The sequence below is a fragment of the Pteropus medius genome, unplaced genomic scaffold, assembly GCF_902729225.1.
Source record: "Pteropus medius unplaced genomic scaffold, Ma_sr-lr_union100, whole genome shotgun sequence".
Lineage (NCBI taxonomy): Eukaryota > Metazoa > Chordata > Mammalia > Chiroptera > Pteropodidae > Pteropus > Pteropus medius.
Window position 1 is genome coordinate 1,204,021 of NW_024343732.1, and position 18,372 is coordinate 1,222,392.

The window sequence follows — 18,372 nt, forward strand, 5'->3', positions numbered from 1 at the left end:
AGGGGTGTAAGACAGCCTGGTGGGCGTCTGCCCACGGTCAGAGGGGTGGAGGAATGGTGCCTGAGTCAGGGCGGCGCCTGGGACTCAGTGGGTGTTCATAAATGAGAGCGGTTCTGAACCTACTGGTGTTGTGGCCGGCGGAACTGGGGGAAATGGGGGATGGAAGGGGACAAAAAGTGGGTAGAAGCCATCGCAGGAACCGAGGGCGTTTACAGGGAGGGCCTGGGGAAGAGTGGATGGAAGGAAAGGACTGTAGTGGCCCCATTTGGACTTTGGGGTGCAGCCCATGTAGATTCAGGGTGCCGTTCCCCTCTTGATTCATCTTCCCGATTTCACCCCCAACTGCCGGGTGGCCCAGGGTGAGTCTCAGCTCCCTCTGGGCAGGTATTCCAGGATTCTGTACCGGAAAACCATACCGCTCTCCTAAGACTGGGTGGGCTGGAGCCTGGGGGTCCAAGGAAGCAAGGAAGCAGGCTCCGGGGCCTCCGGGGGGCCGGGACTGGGTTTCAGAGGGGAGGGAGTGCGTGTACACACACCCATGTGTGCAAGGTTGTCACCACCTCCTCGGAGTTGCATCCTTGGACTTAAATGGGTAAAACGACATACAGGAAATCTGTCCCCGGGCAGCTGTGAGCTCAGCCCCAGAGTCAGCCCATGTGCCCTGCCTTCTCTCCTGGTGCCCTGTAGGTCAGGGGACTCTAAGGGAAAGCCTCTCCCGCACTTTTTCTGAGGTGGGAGCTGGTGGGGATATTGTGCCTTACGGTCAAAGGGTCTTAGCTCCTACCTTGCTGAGGTATGCTCTGGTCTCCAGACTTAAGGCATCCAGGAGCAGTGGGAGATGACACAGGAAGCTAAAGAGTTGTTTCAGCATTTCATGGGCCTAGCTTTGGTGAGGGCCTTGCACTGGGCTGTTTTGATCAGCATTAATTTCTCTTCTTTACCTACTGTGGGGATCCGTGTCTGGGATCTGCCAGAAGGCCAGGGAGCCTGGATTTATAGCTTATGCAGGAGGCGAATGTAAAAGAGGGACACAGAGAGAGAACCACCCCCTTTACTTCCAGAATGTTCTGGCCGTTACTGAAAGTGGTGCCAGGACAATGAGAGCCCACAGTCATGCCTTCTGCAGACATTTAGTTTGGGCTTCCCCTGGCCAGCACAGCCCCCAATAAACAGGACCAGAATCTTCTGATTGCATGGCCCTGGCTGTTTTCTCCCTCTTGCACCAGGAGCGTGGCCAGGTAGGCTCTCATGTAGAGTCCTGTGTTGGAGATTCTGACCTCTGTCAAGTCTTTTTGTCTGTTTCTTCGCATGGAAAATCAATGGATTGTCCTCAGTCAGCATTTCTCAATTTCAAAACCCTTCTTGGTAATCTTGGCATCTCCAGTACACAGCCCCCTCGGATTTTATGCGGCCCCCAACTGTTGAACCTCTCCCTGCTGCAGTGATCCCAGTTTGGTTCAGCTTTGTTTTCTACAGTTTATATCCAAAAACGATATTTTTTTTATTGCTCTTTTGTGTTCCAAATGGAAAATTCCAATACTAAATGTACTTTGCACATCACACCTGTTCCCAAAGCTCCGGCTGCATCTTGTGGTTGGAAATGCCTGGGTGAGACCCTCCCTCAGGTCCATGCCTGTGACTTGGCGAAGCAAGTGGGGACATAGGAACCTCCCCTTTCTGTTCAGCTGTAGGACCCATTTTCTGTCCCCAGTGGGAGCTTGTTAATTTGCCATTTCCCTCTCCTTGTTTCCTTGAAGTCCTTTGTCTTGGGTGGGCCCGGTCTTCCGTAAAGCAAGGGCTGATCTTGCTGGGGGCTGTTGAGCCTTGTGCCCTGGAGGAGGGACATTCTAGTGCCCCCCTCTACAGGATTAATGGAATGAGGGATGACCAGTGCAAGCTTCAGGGCTTGGGGGTTCCTGTAAGTTTCCTCAGAAGTGGCTGGGTCCAAGCCAAGCCTTGAAGGATACAGAGGCATGAAACCAAGCTGAGAAGAGGAATTTGCACCAGTAGATCCCTGCATGGCTCTGCCATTTATTGAGTACTTTCTGTGATAGATGCTTTTATACCCAACTCTTGTATTCTGCCAACGAGCAACAAGGAGGTCCTGGTTTCTAGTTTCCCAATATGGAAAACTGCAGCTCAGCGTGGTGATAACTTCAGATGGCTCCCTGGGTGTTCTAGAAACTCAAGAGATCATTAGTAACCTCAAATGGATGACAGACCAAACCTACAGAGCAGTTACTCAATGACATTACCATTGACATTTGGAACTGAGTTGTTCTTTGCCGGGGGGTTGGGAGATCCTGTGTATTATAGTATGTTAAGCAGCATCCCTGGCCTCTACCCACCAGATGCCAGTAGTGCCCCCCCCCAAAATAGTGACAACCAAAAATGTCTCCAGATTTAGCTTTTTGTCCCTTGGAGGCAGAATCATCCCCAGCAAGAACCTCTTCTCTGTAGTAAAATCTGGCTCCTGTCCCAGGCCCACCATTGCCTTAGTGGGTCTTTGGTGTAAGCTGAGCTCCTCATGAGCGCTACCAAGATCAGGCATAGAGAAAAGAGGCTGGCAACTGAATTCTGTCTGGTCAGTTCTTCATTTGGAGTCCTGATAAAAAGGAGGCACCACTGGGAATGGACCGAGGGGGAGTTGGACAACATGCCCCAAGAATGGACAGCAGAGGAGGAACAGGAGATAAGCGGGGCTGTCTGCACTTGCCCAGACAGCGATGCCATTGTCTTTCTCTTTTTTGTTTTCCCACTGACCTGGATTTCTGCAGGAATCGTCCTTGCCTTGGCACACATTGTTGCTTTTCTTCTAAGATTAGAGGTATTCAATTCTCTTCTCAAGAGCTACTTTGGAGGTGGCTCTGGATCAGCATGGCTCTTGAAGCCACATTATCTTCTCCCGTTCACCCTCTTGGCTCCAGATGCCAGTCCATCCTCCAGATAAAAAAAAAATTTAGATTGTCTAACTTTTGTGCCTTGTGCATGCTTCTCTGCTTATTCCATGACTGTGACATTGCTGCTTTAACTCCATGGGAGGAAACACACATTCTGGGGCCTTCCAACCCCTTTGTAGGCGCTGTCCCTTCTCCCGGGCTCCCCACCCACTGTCTCTTTGTGCATCCCCAAGTCCCTAGCCAACTGTGCCAGGCAGCCCCTGCTCGGCCTCCCTTCAGAGCAAGACAGGCCCATCTCTCTGCCCTCATCCTGGATGGAGAGAGCTGCAGAACAAAGGCTCTGTCTGAACACTGCCGGCTTCCCATAAAGCCAGCCGGCTGCCGGCTGCAGCGCTGAGCCCCGTCACTTCACCTCTCTAGTTTTCATTTTGGCCCAGAAGGGGCCTCAGAGATTAGACATGTCTCAGAAACGCAGCGATGAGTTTGGGTTCTACTCATTTCCTCATCGAGAGTTTCTGAGCCCGATGATAAATAAAGTAGTGATTCAAGCATTCGGCCTGTGGGTTTGTCGGAGCGATGAATAAGCTGGCCCAGTCTGACTCATTCGTTTATATCCCAGTTCTGCCCTGCTTCGTGGGACTGTGTGTGTGTGAGAGAGAACCCAGCCACAGGCATTTCAGTGCTGTCACTGCCGAGTATGTGAGTTTCCCGGAGCTGCTGTAACAAAGTACCCCAGACCAGGCAGTTTAGGCAGTAGAAATTGATTGTCTCAGATCTGGAGGCCAGAAGTCCAAGATCAGGATGTTAGCAGTGTTGCCTTCTTCTGAGGCCTCTCTCCTTGACTTGTAGGTGGCCACCTTCTTCCTATGTCCCCACATCATCTGTCTGGGTCCAGAGTTCCTTTTATAAAGACACTAGTCATGTTGGACCAGAGCCCACCCTAATAACCTCTTTTTAATTTAATCACCTCTTTAAAGGCCCTGTCTCCCAATATAGTCACATTCTGAGGTCTTGGTGGTTATGACTTCAATATAATGAATTGGAGGTGATGGGGATACACAATTCAGCCGATAACACTGGGTAAAGGGCAAATTTTATTTTTATTTAGTAAAGAGATTTTGGACAAATAGTCATGCTAATAGTGAGTGTTTTGTCTTACTCATTTAAATAAACATTTTACAGGAGGTAGGCAGGTTAGCCACATCAACATTGGAAGCTCCCTGTTAGGGAATTTTCCAAATTTGCACATGTCCTTATACTCAGAGTGACTGTAGTGAGGCAAAGACCTGGCTTAGGAAGGGACAGATCTCATGGAACTCTACAAGGGGTGTGTTTAGAGCCAGGCCTGGGAGGCCATGTACACGTGTGCATGCCTTCTGGGGCACCAGTTGAGTTTTATAATCAGGGCACGTAGGGGTCTCTGCCCTCAGTATTGCCAAGCCCATGGCCAGCCCACAGGGACACCTTTACCCTCTGCCTCTGTGGTAGCATATGGATAGGCTGGGGAGGGAGCCAGTTGGTGGCCAGGACCAAAGATGTTGATGGAGCAAAACTCAGGGCCATCGGCCACCCAGGTGACAGGAAATGTCATTGGGTCTAAAAGTGGAACCAGGTCCTTGTGGCAGAAACTGGGCAGGGGATGGGCTTCATGGCCAGGAGGAGGAGGCCTTGCCCATGTGAAGGCCACAAAGCTGGGGGTCACATACAAATGGGAAGGAGCAACTCAGGGGCAGAGAGTACTCCAAACTGTTGGGATGGGGCAGGTGACAAAGGCAGGTTCCACGGGAATGGAAAACAAGGATGGACGCATGAGTCTTGTTAGGATGACAGGGCAATGGCTACAGGGTTCAGGGTCTCTTTGAGACGGCAGGAATGTTCTAAAATAGAGTCCAAGGGACAGTTATTGAAGAAACCGGAAAGGGGGCTCTTGGTGGGAGGCTTTTGTGAGGATAGCTCATCTGCTAAGAGCTCAGAAGTGGCCAGTGTTTATCAAACAGCTACTTAGTTCCAAGTTCCAGGCATGAGACTAATAGCTCCATGGTTGTTGCCCAAATCCCACATTGTAACCAGTGAGGTAGGACCTGCTCCTCAAGTAAGGTGCCCCAGACATGTCCTGGGTTCGGAGCGGGGCGGGGTTCCTGTGGACCAGAGCAGCTGACCCACATTGAGTGACTAGGCCGGCACAGAAGCCCCCCACCCCCAACTCCCCCTCCACCCGATCTTGGAGTCCTCGAGGATCAGAGCTGCCTTTAAAAGCAGAGCGAAGCTTCCTTGTTCCCCAGGGGCTGCTGCCCTCAGGAGGTTCTCAAAGTGTACTGTGTGATTTGGAGAGGGGGATCCCAAAGGGCACTCTTCTGCCTGCCCTCTTCCCTGGCAGCCTTCTGTGTCTTTACAAGCCCACAGGTCACCTGGGAAGGACCTGGAGCTCAGCCCTGTAGGGCCTTGAAGTCTGCCTTACCCCATAACCAGAAACCACCTGCATCCCACTGGCCTGACACAAGCCATTATCAGTCCCCCCTGCACACGACTGTAGGAGCCACCCAATAGGAAACCCCTGTATTCCACCTGTCACACACAGGCTAGCTGACCCTTTCCCAGCGTCACTCATGTCCTGATGCTGCCTGCCCCCAACCAGCCAAGGCTTCCCCATCAGACTTGCATGAAAATTTAAACTCCATCCCACATTCATTAGACCCTGCTGGATGCAATCTGACCTCCCTGACCTTGGCTCCTCCCCCTCCAACCTCTCTCTGCCTGCTACACTGGTTCTCTTGTTCTGAGGCTGCCTCTGCCCTTGGCGTTCCCCACCCTCGCCTGGGCTGCTGTCCCCAGGCACTTGGCCTGTCCGCCTCACTTGCACAGGCCTCAGCAACTGTCCAGTCAGAGCTTCCCTACATTCTGGTCCCAAATGAGACCCCCGCCCTGGTCAGTTTCTGTCCCCATCAAAGCACCACTGACATCCAGGGCCAGATCATTCTCTACAATGGGGGTCATACTGTGCACTGTAGGGTGCTGAGCAGCGTCCCTGGCCTCCACCCACCAGATTCCAGTAGCACCTCCTTCCCCCCGCCACCCCGCCCCAGTGATGATGACCAAAAATGTCTCTAGCCATCTCCTAGTGTCCCCTGAGGCTGGACAAAATTGCCCTGAGTGTGACGCACCATCTTGCCATCCTTGGAAATGTCTCTTTGCTAGTAGATTGGTTTGTTTTTGAGTTCCCCGAATGTCAGACACCTCCACATTCTGACTCTGCCTTGTGCCTGGCACTGGCCTGGCCGGGGGTGGGTGCTGGAGAAACATTTGTTGACCAGACAGATGTTGAAGGATGAAGCCACAGACCCCAGGGAGAAGGACGGGCTTCGAGGGACAGATAAATGGAACCTGCCAGAGGAGGTAGCCCCTACCCTTCCCAGTATATGCCTGGGGGAGGGGCTTTCTCCAGAGCTCAGACCGATTGGGCCACACTGGAAGGCCCAAGAGGACGTCTTAGGAAAGAAAGGGATGTATTCAGGCAACAGTCATGAGAGGGTGTCTGTTTAGAGCATCCAATACCCTCAATAGTGGGCTTCTGGATTCCTGTCTGTGGCTGCTATACGCTGGTACCTTCAACCGAGTGGCTTAAACATAAGTACCTTATTCTCTCACAGTTCCGGAGGCCAAGAGTCCAAAATCAAGGCATTAGCAGGGCCATGACTCCCTCCATAGCCTCCAGGGGAGACCCTTCCTTGCCTCTTTCAGCTTTGGGGGCTCCAGGCATTCCATGGCTTGTGGCTGCATCACCCCAAACTGAACCTTAAGTTGTCCCTCAGCTCTGAGCTGCCTTAACTGAGGAGCACACTTCTTTTGTAGCTATTTCTCATTGTGTTCATCTTCCAGATATCTTCACATGATTATTTCTTCCTAAAAAACCCAGTAAGCTCACAGACATGTCCATGGGAACATGAAAACACGCTGTGCTGTAAGTGGTGCATCCTACATGATTCTAGAGTCATGCCAGCCTCCTCTTTTTAGCTTGAGAATGATTTCATCCGATAAACATGTGGCTGCAAATTACGGCCTTACATAAACGAAGCGGCTACACTACACTTTCTGGAGGCCCTGTTTGCCTTATTTTCCAGTAAATTCCAAATTGCTCACCAAACCGAGTGGTAGAACCTTCTTTTTCGTGCACAGGGCCTGGACCAGGCCTTGAGAGCAACTCATTCACATTTGTCCATTTACCCATCCCTGGGGCCAAATCTGTAGTTGGCTCCCCCTCTTCTTGGTACCCTCTTTTTCATGAAAGGCCCTGAATTGAGGTTCTTGTCTTCTCTGAGTGCAGAAAGTATACCCGGTGGCATTTGCAGAGCAAAGCCTTTTTTACAGTTCAGGTTTTTTAGTGGGAATTATTTTTATCATGGAAAATGCACGTAAGATTCACTATTAGTAATATTTAGCACATTCACTACCTCTATCTAGTTCCAAGATGCTTTCATAACCCCTAAAGGAAACCCTGTCCCCATTAACAGCCACTCTCCACCCGCTGTCCCCATTAGCAGTCACTCCCCATCCCCCTCCCCCAGTCCCTGAGAACCACTACTCTCTGTCTCTAAAGATTTGCCCATTCTAGACTTTTCATGTCAATGGGAACATATGCTATGTGGCCTTTGTGTCTGGCTTCTTTTACTTAGTGTAATGTTTCCACCATGATGAGTTCATCCATGCCATAGCATGTGTCAGTGCTCCGTTCCTTTTTATGGCTGAGTAATATTCCACTCTGTGGATGGACCACATTTAGTTTATCCTTCGCCCTTTGACGGACATTTCATTTCTTTTGTTTCAGCGGGAATTTTATAGTCTGCCAGCTTGTCTTCTATTTGGTAACAAGGATATATGTAGTCCTTCTGAGTCCTGGGGAGACAGTTCCCATTAATGTGGGGGTGTGTTTTGCTTCCATTCACATTGCGTGCACCTCCATGAGCATAAGTTGGAGGGTAGAAGGGATGTTTTAACTTGGGGGTTTTGGTGAGATGGTTTGGATGAAGGAGACACATAGGTCTTCAGGACCTGCTGCTCCTTACACACAGCTGCAACCTGTGATTGCTGGTTGGCCGAGCTGCCTCCCCCCCGTTTCCCCCACCCTCCACCCCCAGGACCTGCCACCCTGTTTCCTCAGTCCAACCTGCTTCCTTTCATTCTGGACATAGCCGGGGAATTTTCGAGGCACAGGTTTCATATCCACTTGTGACAAGGACCTTAAGCCACAAAATGACTGACTTGCAGGTCTCAGACTTCATTAAGACTAAGTGAAGAAGCTGTGCTTGGAAGCCAGAGAAAATGGCTGAGCCCCTCCAAGGGAGATGTCATTGTTTAAGGACAATGAATTATCAATGAGTTAACAATTAATTATCTGAATTATTACAGCTCTGAAGCTGTGATCATCAAAACAGCATGGTACTACACAGACAAATTTCTGTTGTTGTAAGCCCCCTGGTTTGTAGTACTTTGTTACAGCATCCCGAGGAAGCTCATAAACCCTCCAAAAGAATTTCTAAATGGATAAAGGCATAAATTGAAAGCATAAATCTGGGAAGGGAGAGGAAGGCATAATCCCAATGATAGTCAGACCTGGGAGAGGAATGGGCAGTAGACATCATAAAAGAAATGACCCGCAGATCTGACTGCTTGGAAAATGTAATGTTTGTCTCAAAAAATACCATATGCAAAAGTCAATTGTTATGAATTAGTTTCATCAAACGTGATAAAGAGCTGATACCTTCCTATACAAAGAGCTTCTCCAAAAAAATAAGCCAAATAGTCATGCTTCAGTGAGAGAAAAAGGGGAAAGGACTTGAACAACTTACAGAAACAGAAAAATAGCTGCTCAATAGACATAATTTTCAAAAACTGCAGACCAACAATTGAAGATGTGTAATTGGCAAGATGTTCTTTTGTGCCCAATGAGAATCCAATCAGCCGAGTGTTGTAGGTAAAATGGTGCCACCTGTGGAATGAGAGGACACTGGGCCAGAAAGAGTGCACCCTAAGATTTTTGCACTGGGAACAGAGCTGCCTGGGATCTGGTGGAGGGGTTTGAGGGGCATTCCATCCTGAGAACAAGGACTGCACTGGGAGGAGGCAGCAGTGTGGGGCTGAAACTCATCTGAGATGCGGATGCGAGAAAGGGAGGACCGGATCTGAGTTTAGGTGGGTGGATGGCCAGCCTGCTGGGGATGTCCCCCAGCTGGAGAACCAGATGTCTTCCTGTGGGTCAGGGGCTTTGGGAAGCCTCTCCCTGACTGGGCTGGAGAGGCCCTGCAGGGTCTGGCCTATGAACCTGGGCTTGGGCTGGGCGGGGAGTAGCTGCAGCGTGCCAGTCAGCCAGTGTGGGGACCAAGGGATGGCTGTGCTGTATTGGGCCTGATAACCAAGGGCTCTGAGGGCTGGCCGTGGGGCACTCCTGAGTAGCTTTGTGCTGGGACACCCACATCTAGACCAGTGCGTCCAGGGGCTCCACGGGAGCCCCTCCTGACTGGCTGGTGAGAAGAGACAGCAGTTCTGGGGATATGATGACAGCAGACAGGATGTGGTCAGTGGGAGGAGCAGAGAACAAGCCTTTTAGGCCTTTGAGGCAGGTCAGGGAGAGGTGGCCATGATGGGTTGGAAGTGGGGCAGGTATCCTTGGTGGGAGCACAGATCCTAGGGAACAGGGTGGGAGAGGCCCCTGCACAGAGTCAGGTCCAGGTGATGCTCCCATTCCAGGGCTGCAGAGCAAGTGAGCAGGACTGGGAGAGGCCACTGGCAGCAGGTGTGACTAGTGGTGCTTGGTGGCATCTTCTGGGAGGAGGGTGCAGTGGTTTACATGGCATGGGATGGGAGAGTGGCTGGTGGCCAGGTGGGAGTGGAAAGGGTTGGCTCTAGGCTGCGTGGAAACAAAGAAGTTACTGGGCTCTGCCCTGGGCTGAAGAAAGATCTATAAGTATCTCTGGTTCTAAGGCACATGAGCTATTCAATGGGAGGGTCCTCCGCAGCGAACTCCTAGGAAAAGGGGATAAAGGGGGCCACTCTGGGAAGAGAGTGCTGGTCCCTGGGGAGAACGGCCAGGTGAGCCCTGGGTGGGGAGGGCTACCCACACAGGTCCAGCAGAGGAATTCCCCAGGATGCAGACATGGTGGGCCAGGATGGGCTCTGATGGCTTGTGAGGCAGATGCAGCAAGGTGGTCAGGTGGACCCTGCAGGAACTCCTACAGCAGCCCCAGCTGCTTTTGGCCCTGTCCCTTCCCTTTGACTGCCGTGCTCCCTGCAGCCCTGGCAGTAAGCAGTTGCCTTGAGTAAGCCTTATCTACTTCCTCCTGGCCTGGGGTAGGGTGAGCATCACTAGTCCTGTAATAGCCCCCCTACAGCCCCCCCAACCCCCCAGTCTCTGAGCATGGGGTCTCCTGCTTCCCCTACCAAGGGGCCCAGAGCTGCAGATGTACCCTACGTGCCTCTATTCACGGTGGGGCTTCAAGAGCACCTGATGATTCTTCTTCCCTGGAGGATGGGGGGTAGCCCAGAGTGCAGCTGGCTGCACAGCCCTCAACCTGTCCAAGCTCTATCCAGACCCTCATCAGGGCAGGTGGCAGAGTCCTTAGGATCTGGATCACATTACTGGGCTCTGATGGCCTCTTGCTTGAGTTGGTATCTGCTGGAAAGAGAAAGCAGGCACATTTGTGTGACCTCTTCGCTGTCCACGTCCAGGCAGCTTGAGTGAGACAAAGCCCCCAGCCTGTGAGCTGGATCGCACCTCGAGAAGTCGTGGTACACATCAGCCATGTCTCTATGAATGCAGGTCACAGAGGGATGGCTCTGCCTGAAGCCCTGGCTCTATGCATATGTATGTTCATGTGAAAGTGCTATGCACACATGTGTTCATGTTTACTTTCATGTGTGTGCATGTGAGCATGCATGAGCATGGGTGTGTCACAAAACTGCATGTTCATGTGTCCATGTTCGTATATGTGCTTGCGTTTGTGCACAAGTGTGGGTGTGTTCATATGAGAGTATATGTTCACACACATGTGCCTATGTATGTGCTCTCACATTTGTTTGCATGTCAGTTTCTCCCACTGGGCTTTGAGCCAAGGTCTGGTTCATCTTTGTATCGCAGTGAGCCTGCATGAGACCCACACGCATTTATGCCTCTTGCTCCAAGACACGAAATTGGCTGTCGCCAACATTGGCTGCATTTTCTTTTTCCCCTCAATGTCTTCAGAAGCAAATACATTTTTTAAAAATAACCTTTTTCTTTTGGAGTCATTTTAGATTTACAGAAAAGTTGCAAAGGTAATATAGACTCTAGTACCCCTCATCTACCTTCTCCTATCATGACCATCTTACATTACCAGACACATTTGTACCCTAAGAAATTGATACTTACTGCTGTTAACCAACCTGACGTCATCCGGATGTCACCAGTTCTTCCATCCGTGTCCTCCCACTGGTCAAGGACCCCATCCAGGGAACCCTGTTGTGTTTAGTCATCATGTCTCCTCCAGTCTGGGACGCCTCCTCTGTCTCTCCTTGTTTCTCATGACCTTGGGAGGACTTCGCAGGTGACTGGGATCGTAGGTTCTAGAAACAAACGCACTCTGAGAAGTTCTCTTTAGCGTGTTTTGGTGAGGGAGCTCTCCCAGACTTCATCCTCCTCGTTAGGGTTTTAGGGACCCTGTTGTTTTTGGGGTCCCTGAGTTTCAGGGCAGGTTCATTCTTGCTTATCCCAGCCATTGCTCTTGCTGCCCTTGCTGTATTGGGGAGATGTAACCTGTGGGGCTGAATCTTCATCTGCTTGGGGAGCTGCCTGGGGATGTTTTATCCAAGAGAAGAGGCCAGGAAGGATATGGGTCGGGAAAGACTTAGGTGAGACACGGCTGTGACCGTTGGACTTGTGGGTTGAGAGGCTGACCTTAGGTGGGAGGAATGGGGGCTGGAATTGAGCAAACTCCATGGGAAAGGTTTGATCTTGGGCAGGGGGTGGGGGTAGTCTGGTGCTGTCACTCTGCAAGAGCCATAATCCTTGGGTCAGAGTTCAGTCACATTTAAGGACAGATAGAAGTTCTTCCCACACTTCGCCCTTTCGAGATACAAAGGCAAGGGATACTGGCCTCAGGTCTGAGGCTGTCCATCGTGGGCGGGTGGCAGCATCCCCTACCACTACCCCCCACCACTCTGACCGTGCCACCCTCTCCCTTCCAGCTCCAGGACGCGCGCCCCGAGCCTGGGAGGCATGCTGAGGCCAGGCTGCCGGCAGGATGAGTATGAACGAGGTGGGCAGCTCCAGCTGCCGGAGGCAGGCGGCCTACCACCTGCACATCTACCCACAGCTGGCCACCAGCGAGAACCAGGCCTCGTGCTGTGTGACGGCCACCAAGGACAGCACCACGTCCGACGTCATCCAGGACGCCATCACCAGCCTGCAGCTGGATGGCACCAAGCGCTATGTGCTGGTGGAGGTCAAGGAGACAGGTGGAGAGGAGTGGGTGCTGGACGCCAACGACTCACCCGTGCACCGCGTACTGCTATGGCCACGACGGGCGCAGGATGAGCATCCGCAAGAGGATGGTTACTACTTCCTGCTGCAGGAGCGTGACGCAGACGGGGCCATCAAGTATGTGCACATGCAGCTGGTATCCCAGGCCACAGCCACCCGGCGCCTGGTGGAGCGTGGCCTCCTGCCCCGGCAGCAGGCAGACTTTGATGACCTGTGCAACCTCCCCGAGCTAACTGAGGCCAACCTCCTGAAGAACCTCAAGCACCGCTTCCTACAACAGAAGATCTACACGTATGCAGGAAGCATCCTCGTGGCTGTCAACCCCTTCAAATTCCTCCCCATCTACAACCCCAAGTACGTGAAGATGTACGAGAACCAGCAGCTGGGCAAGCTGGAGCCACATGTGTTTGCACTGGCTGACGTGGCCTATTACGCCATGCTCCGGAAACGCGTCAACCAATGCATCGTGATCTCAGGAGAGAGCGGCTCAGGCAAGACGCAGACCACCAACTTTCTGATCCATTGCCTCACCGCCCTGAGCCAGAAGGGCTATGCCAGCGGCGTCGAGAGGACCATCCTGGGTGCCGGCCCCGTGCTGGAGGTGAGTGGGGCAGTTGGCAGGAGGGGCCCTCTGCCTTACCACATGCATTTTATTATCATGTCTGTCATGAAGAATTTGTTATACTCACAGTTCCCTAGAAACAGGAGGCTCTATATCCTGCGTGGCCCCACGCGGGAAAGCACCCGAGTCAGTGAGGTATAGCAGGAGCGAGGGAAAACCATAGGCAAGAAAAAAAAACACAGGAAACCAAGTCCCTGTTGTGGTTTTCATGGGAAGAAATGCATGAGGCAGATGAGTAGGTTTAGTATTGGCTGGTTTGGCTCTGGGGCATAGGGTACCTGGCTGTCTGGTACCTGGCCCTGAGGTATCAGGGCAGGTGGATGGGAGTCCTGAGAGTGAGAGCCTAATAGAGGAGGTGGTGGGAGTGTGGTCTCTGGCTGGGTCGGTTTGCATATGGACGATGTGCTCACAGGCAAGTCCTTTGCCCTCTGTGGGAATTGGCTAAACCCGGGGAACTGGCAGTCCCTCCAGGGTCAGCCAGGCCCCAGATGTCAAAGCATCAGATTATAGAAAACAAAAGGACCTGATTAATATGTTCTTGCCATCTAGGAGGCAGCAATCTATACTCTAGGTCCCAGAAAGAAAAGGATGGCATATCCAAACCAGGCAGTTCATGATGGGGCACTTCTGGCAGGGCTGCAGTGTGGAGAAGCCAGCAAGGCATAGTGCAGGCCCGGGGGACATTGAAGCAAGGAAATGGGGCCACCTGGCAGCACTGTAGAGTCAGCAGGGTAGGAAGCACCCCCTGTCTTCTGTCCAGTGTCCCTCTTGGCCAAACCCCATGGAAGCCATTGATGTGTTGCTGTGGGTGAGCCTCCTGGGCACGGGGCAGCAGAAGTGACCACAGTGTCCCTCCCTCTCCGGCTCTTAAGAAAAGAGGCATCCACGTGTCAGAACAGTGTAACCGTCATTACTTGGTAACAGAAGGGATAATATGTGGGCCCAGAGGTGTACGCCCCTGAGCTTGGCATCTAGGACTCTGCTTTCTTTCTTTTTTAAATAAGATTTTATAATAATTAAATAATAATACACAAGTAATTTTGATAAACTTAAGTAGTTTTATTAACTATAATAATATAAATTATCATATTTCTTAGAGCAGATTTCGGTTTGTAGCAATATTGAGCAAATAGTACAGAGTTCCCATATATCCTGCTCACCCCCATACTTCCGGCTGCCATTAGTGCATTTGTTACAAATGATGAGCCAATATGGACATATTATTAACTGAAGTCCATAGTTTACATTCGGGTTCAAGATTCACCCTGTGTTGTACATTCTGTGAGTTTGGACAAATGTACATATCCACTGTTACAGTATCATACGGAGTAGTTCTCCTGCCCTATAATCCCCTGTTCTCCACCTGTTCATCCCTCCCTCCCCCTAACTCCTAGCAACCACTGATCTTTTCACTGTCTGTAGTTTTACCTTTTCCAGAATATCATATAGATGGAATCATACAGTCTGTAGCCTTTTCAGATTGGTTTCTTTCACTCAGAGATATGCACGTAAGGTTCCTCCATGTCTTTTTGTGGCTTGAGACCTCATTTGCATAGTAACAACCTATTATCTGGATGTGCCACAGTCTGTCTATCCATAGGACTTCAGACCCCCTTTCTGCAGGGTTGGGAGTGTGGAGGTCTCACCAATCTTGGAGTGTTGACCTCCAGATTCTGCTCATCTCCCCAAGCCGAGGGCCTAATGCAGCCGCCTCAGAGGGCTGCTGTGCAAATTCACTGAAATCACATCTAGGCTACGCCTCCTGAATACTCTTCAGTTCCTCTTCCTCCCTGATGATCTCTGAGATCATCAGCAAGAAATCCATTGGGGCTGCACAGCCTGGCCCTGTACTGACATAGGTAGCCTATTTCTGTCTTCTCCTATAAAGATTAATTGTCATTTTTTGTGCAAATATTACGACTGAATAACCCAGCCACAGAATGGACAGTTTTTCTCTTTAGTGCTGTGTACCATGCATGCGTTTCCTGTTCTATTCTATCTGTTCATTCTGCAAATATTCCATGTACACATTTGCCATATGCCAGGCACCATCTAGGCACTGGGCTATGTGGTGGCCTAAATAGACAAAGGCCTGCCCACACAGAGCTGTCACCCCAGGGACGAGGAAGCAGGCAGAGAAATAAACAACGGACCTTGTACAAAGAACAGCCAGCAGGTCCGATGAAGAAGAGTTGAGGGGGCAGGAGGTAAGAAGGTGATGCTGAGTTGGGCCTGGGAAGAGGTGGGGTGAGCTGTGCAGTGTCTGGAGGAGGGCACAGCCAGTGCGAAGGCCGGGAGGCTGGACCACAGCTGGTGTTGGAAGAAAGGCAATGGCCCCAGAGGGCACAAAAGGAGCTGGAATGGGGTGAGCAAGCAGAGTGGGAGGTGGTGGGACAGAGGTGACAGTCAGGTCATTCATGGTCTTTTGGGCCACATGGAGGGCCTTGTGACATGGGAGCTAAAAAAGGTATTCCAGATTTGATTTGGCTTTATCCCAGCTCTGAAACTCAGCTGCTTATGAAGCCACTGATGGCCCCACTGTCTTCTCAACAAGGGCCAAGGGCCGCAACAGGTGCTGTAGACCTATGCATTGGTGCCTGGCACTGCAGTCCCAGGTTACATGGTGCAGACTGTCAATGATGTCAGAAATTAAGAACATGAACCAGAGGGCAGACTCAATGTTTACCAAGTGGTCATTCACCCCTCAGAACCAGGTAGGCAGATGGGCGTGCCTGTGCTTGGTAAGGATGCCAAGCCCAAGATCTCAACAAGACACAGTGAGGAGGCAGGAGTGGCACCATGGCGTCATTTCCTTTTCTAGCTGGGGACCATCCAGGGTACCTGGATGAGGTTCTTGTGGCTGCCATATTCAAGTACCACAGACTGCGGGGCTTCAAACAACAGTTTACAGTTAGTTGTCCCTTGGTATCCATGGAGGATTGGTTTTAGTCCCCCCTCGGATACCAAAATTCCCAGATGCTCTCGCCCCTTACGTGAAATGGTGTAGTAATTGCAGATAACCTGTATCGGCACATAGGCTGCAGCCAGGTATGCCTACACATCACTTATTCACATAGATTCAGCAAAATGCTCAGTATGTGGCAAATTCAAGCTTTGCTTTTTGGAACGTTCTGGGATTTTTTTTCCTAATATTTTCGATCCTCGGTTGCTTGAATCCCAGGTAGAAACCCCATAGATTTGGAAGGCCTACTATACTTTCTCACAGCACCGAAGGCCAGGTGTTGGCAGGGCCATGCTCCTACTGGAGGCTCTAGGGGAGGAACCTTCTCGTCTATTCCTGCTTCTGGGGGCTCCAGGCATTCTTTTGTGGCTGTATCACCCCAACCTCTACCTCTGTCGTCACATGGCCTTCTCTTCTTATAAAGACACCAGTCATTGGATTTAGGGCCCACCCTAATGCAGGATGACCTCATCTAAACTAATTACGTCAGCAATGACCCCATTTCCAACTAAGGCCACGTTCACTGGTTCGGGGGGGTTAGAGTGTGGACGTTTCTTTTTGGGGACACAAGTCAGCCCACAGCACCCGCCGTTGAGCGACAGCTGGTGGTGTCTGGTGCTTTCTTTCCTGAGTGCCACCCCAGCTCAGCAGTCATCCTGGGGGCCCACAGTGCCTCCCACGGGCCTCCTTGCTCCTCCCCTGAAGTTGCCCCAAGGGATCCTGGCACATTCTTAGAGGGCCGTTAGTCACCCTCCATGTGAGTCAGATGCCTCTGACTACGCCTGGCTGCCTCCCTCGAGCCTCGGCGAGAGCTGGCAAGGCCAAATTTCCCCAGTGGTTAAGATCTGCTGGAGGGCGGTGCCCACACTGGCTTCCAAAACTGGCTTGAGCCAAATCCATGTTAGGACCATAAACATGCTTCCTGGGGCAACATTTTGGAAAGAAAGTAGGTCTTTTTAGTTTAGAGCTGTGCTTCCCGGTCGAGGCACTCTGGTGTCTGGGGCCAGGTCACTCTCTGGGGTGGGACCGTTCTGGGCACTGCAGGTACTGAGCAGCAATCCAGATGCTAGTAGCCCCCGCCTCTTCCCAGTATAACAGCCAAAAATATCCTGACATCACCAAGTGTCCTCTGGGAGCAGAATCTCCCCGCTATCTTAGAGTCACAGCTTGTGATCCCATGAGACCCAGTCACCATTTTTTTCTGGTACTGACCATTTACAAATTGTCCATAAGTAAGTCCCAGCCATTCTGAGCTAAGCCAAAAGGTACTTCCTAATAATAGGAATAATTCATTATCAGCCTTCGAGCCCACTTGGGTGTCAGGCTTCAGGTGCCATTGTTTCCATCTGTCATTTCTCTGAGTCATTATTACAGCTCTGCTCATTTTAAAGATGAGGAAACATAGCCACAGAGGTGCACACTGATGTGAAAATGTACTGGACCTGCCATCACAAAGCATCACAAACCAGGGGGCTTAAAATAACAGGAATTTATTCTCTCACAGTTCAGGGGACCAGAAGTCCAAAATCCAGGAGTAGGCAGTGTTAGTTCTTTCTGGAGGCTCTGAGGAAGAATGGGTCCCAGGCCTCCCGGCTTCTGGGGACTGCCAGCAACCATTGGCATTCCTTGGCTTGTGGCCATATCATTCCAACCTCTTCCTCTGTCTCCACGTGGCCTTCTCCCCATCTATCTCTGTGTCTCTAGTCTTCTTTCTCTTATGAGGACACTGTCATTGGATTTAGAGCTCACTGTAAATTCAGGATGATCTCACCTCGAGATCCTCACCCTGATTACTACACAGACCCTATGTCCAAATACAGTCCCTTTTACAGATTTTGGAGATCAGGACTTGGACATGTTTGAGGGAGAGGGTGACACAAGTCAACCTAGTCTAGTCTGGGTTCCCCACGCCACACCGCAGGCAGCCATGAATGGACCAGGGATGGAATCCAGCCGAAGCTCAAGCCTGAGTTCATGGTACCTCCCTCCATCTTTGTGAAAGATTTGCTCTCACCTCAGCTGAAGATCGGCACCATTAGCAGCGTCTGGGACTTTTTCTCAACTCCAAGAAAGGAGAAGTTGAGTTGTTTTGAGGTTTGATTGTCACCAAGCGCTCCCCCCGGACGCGGGTTGCAGCCTCACTGTGCAATGCTGACCAGAAAACAGGAAGGGGCCACTGTGGAAAGCTGGTTCTAATCAGCTGATCCGTCGCCTGCTGCAGTTAACTGCTACTGTCATAGTTTCACTCGATGTCACTTGGCTGTGCTCAGTGTGCTGCAACCTGTCCTCTGAATCACCCTCCCCCCAAAACACCACGTGTGTGGGACTGTTATTTGAGTGCAGAAATACTTGAAGGTGCAGACGGCAGGCTCGCCAGGGC

The 18,372-nt window shown here is 51.2% G+C and overlaps 1 protein-coding gene across 9 annotated transcripts in view; it reads left to right on the forward strand.

Annotated features, from left to right (window-relative positions):
• The first annotated feature begins 12,090 nt into the window (after positions 1 to 12,090).
• MYO9B (myosin IXB) overlaps positions 12,091 to 18,372 on the forward strand; it is a 64,022-nt gene continuing 57,740 nt past the window's right edge. For 5 of the 9 annotated variants that reach the window (XM_039867747.1, XM_039867755.1, XM_039867750.1 and 2 more), the window contains exon 1: positions 12,091 to 13,009. In XM_039867747.1, coding sequence (XP_039723681.1) covers positions 12,170 to 13,009 — 840 coding nt within the window. In that variant the 5' untranslated portion in view covers positions 12,091 to 12,169. The remainder of the gene's footprint in view (positions 13,010 to 18,372) is intronic. The other 4 variants (XM_039867754.1, XM_039867752.1, XM_039867753.1 and 1 more) reach the window with 2 other exon arrangements.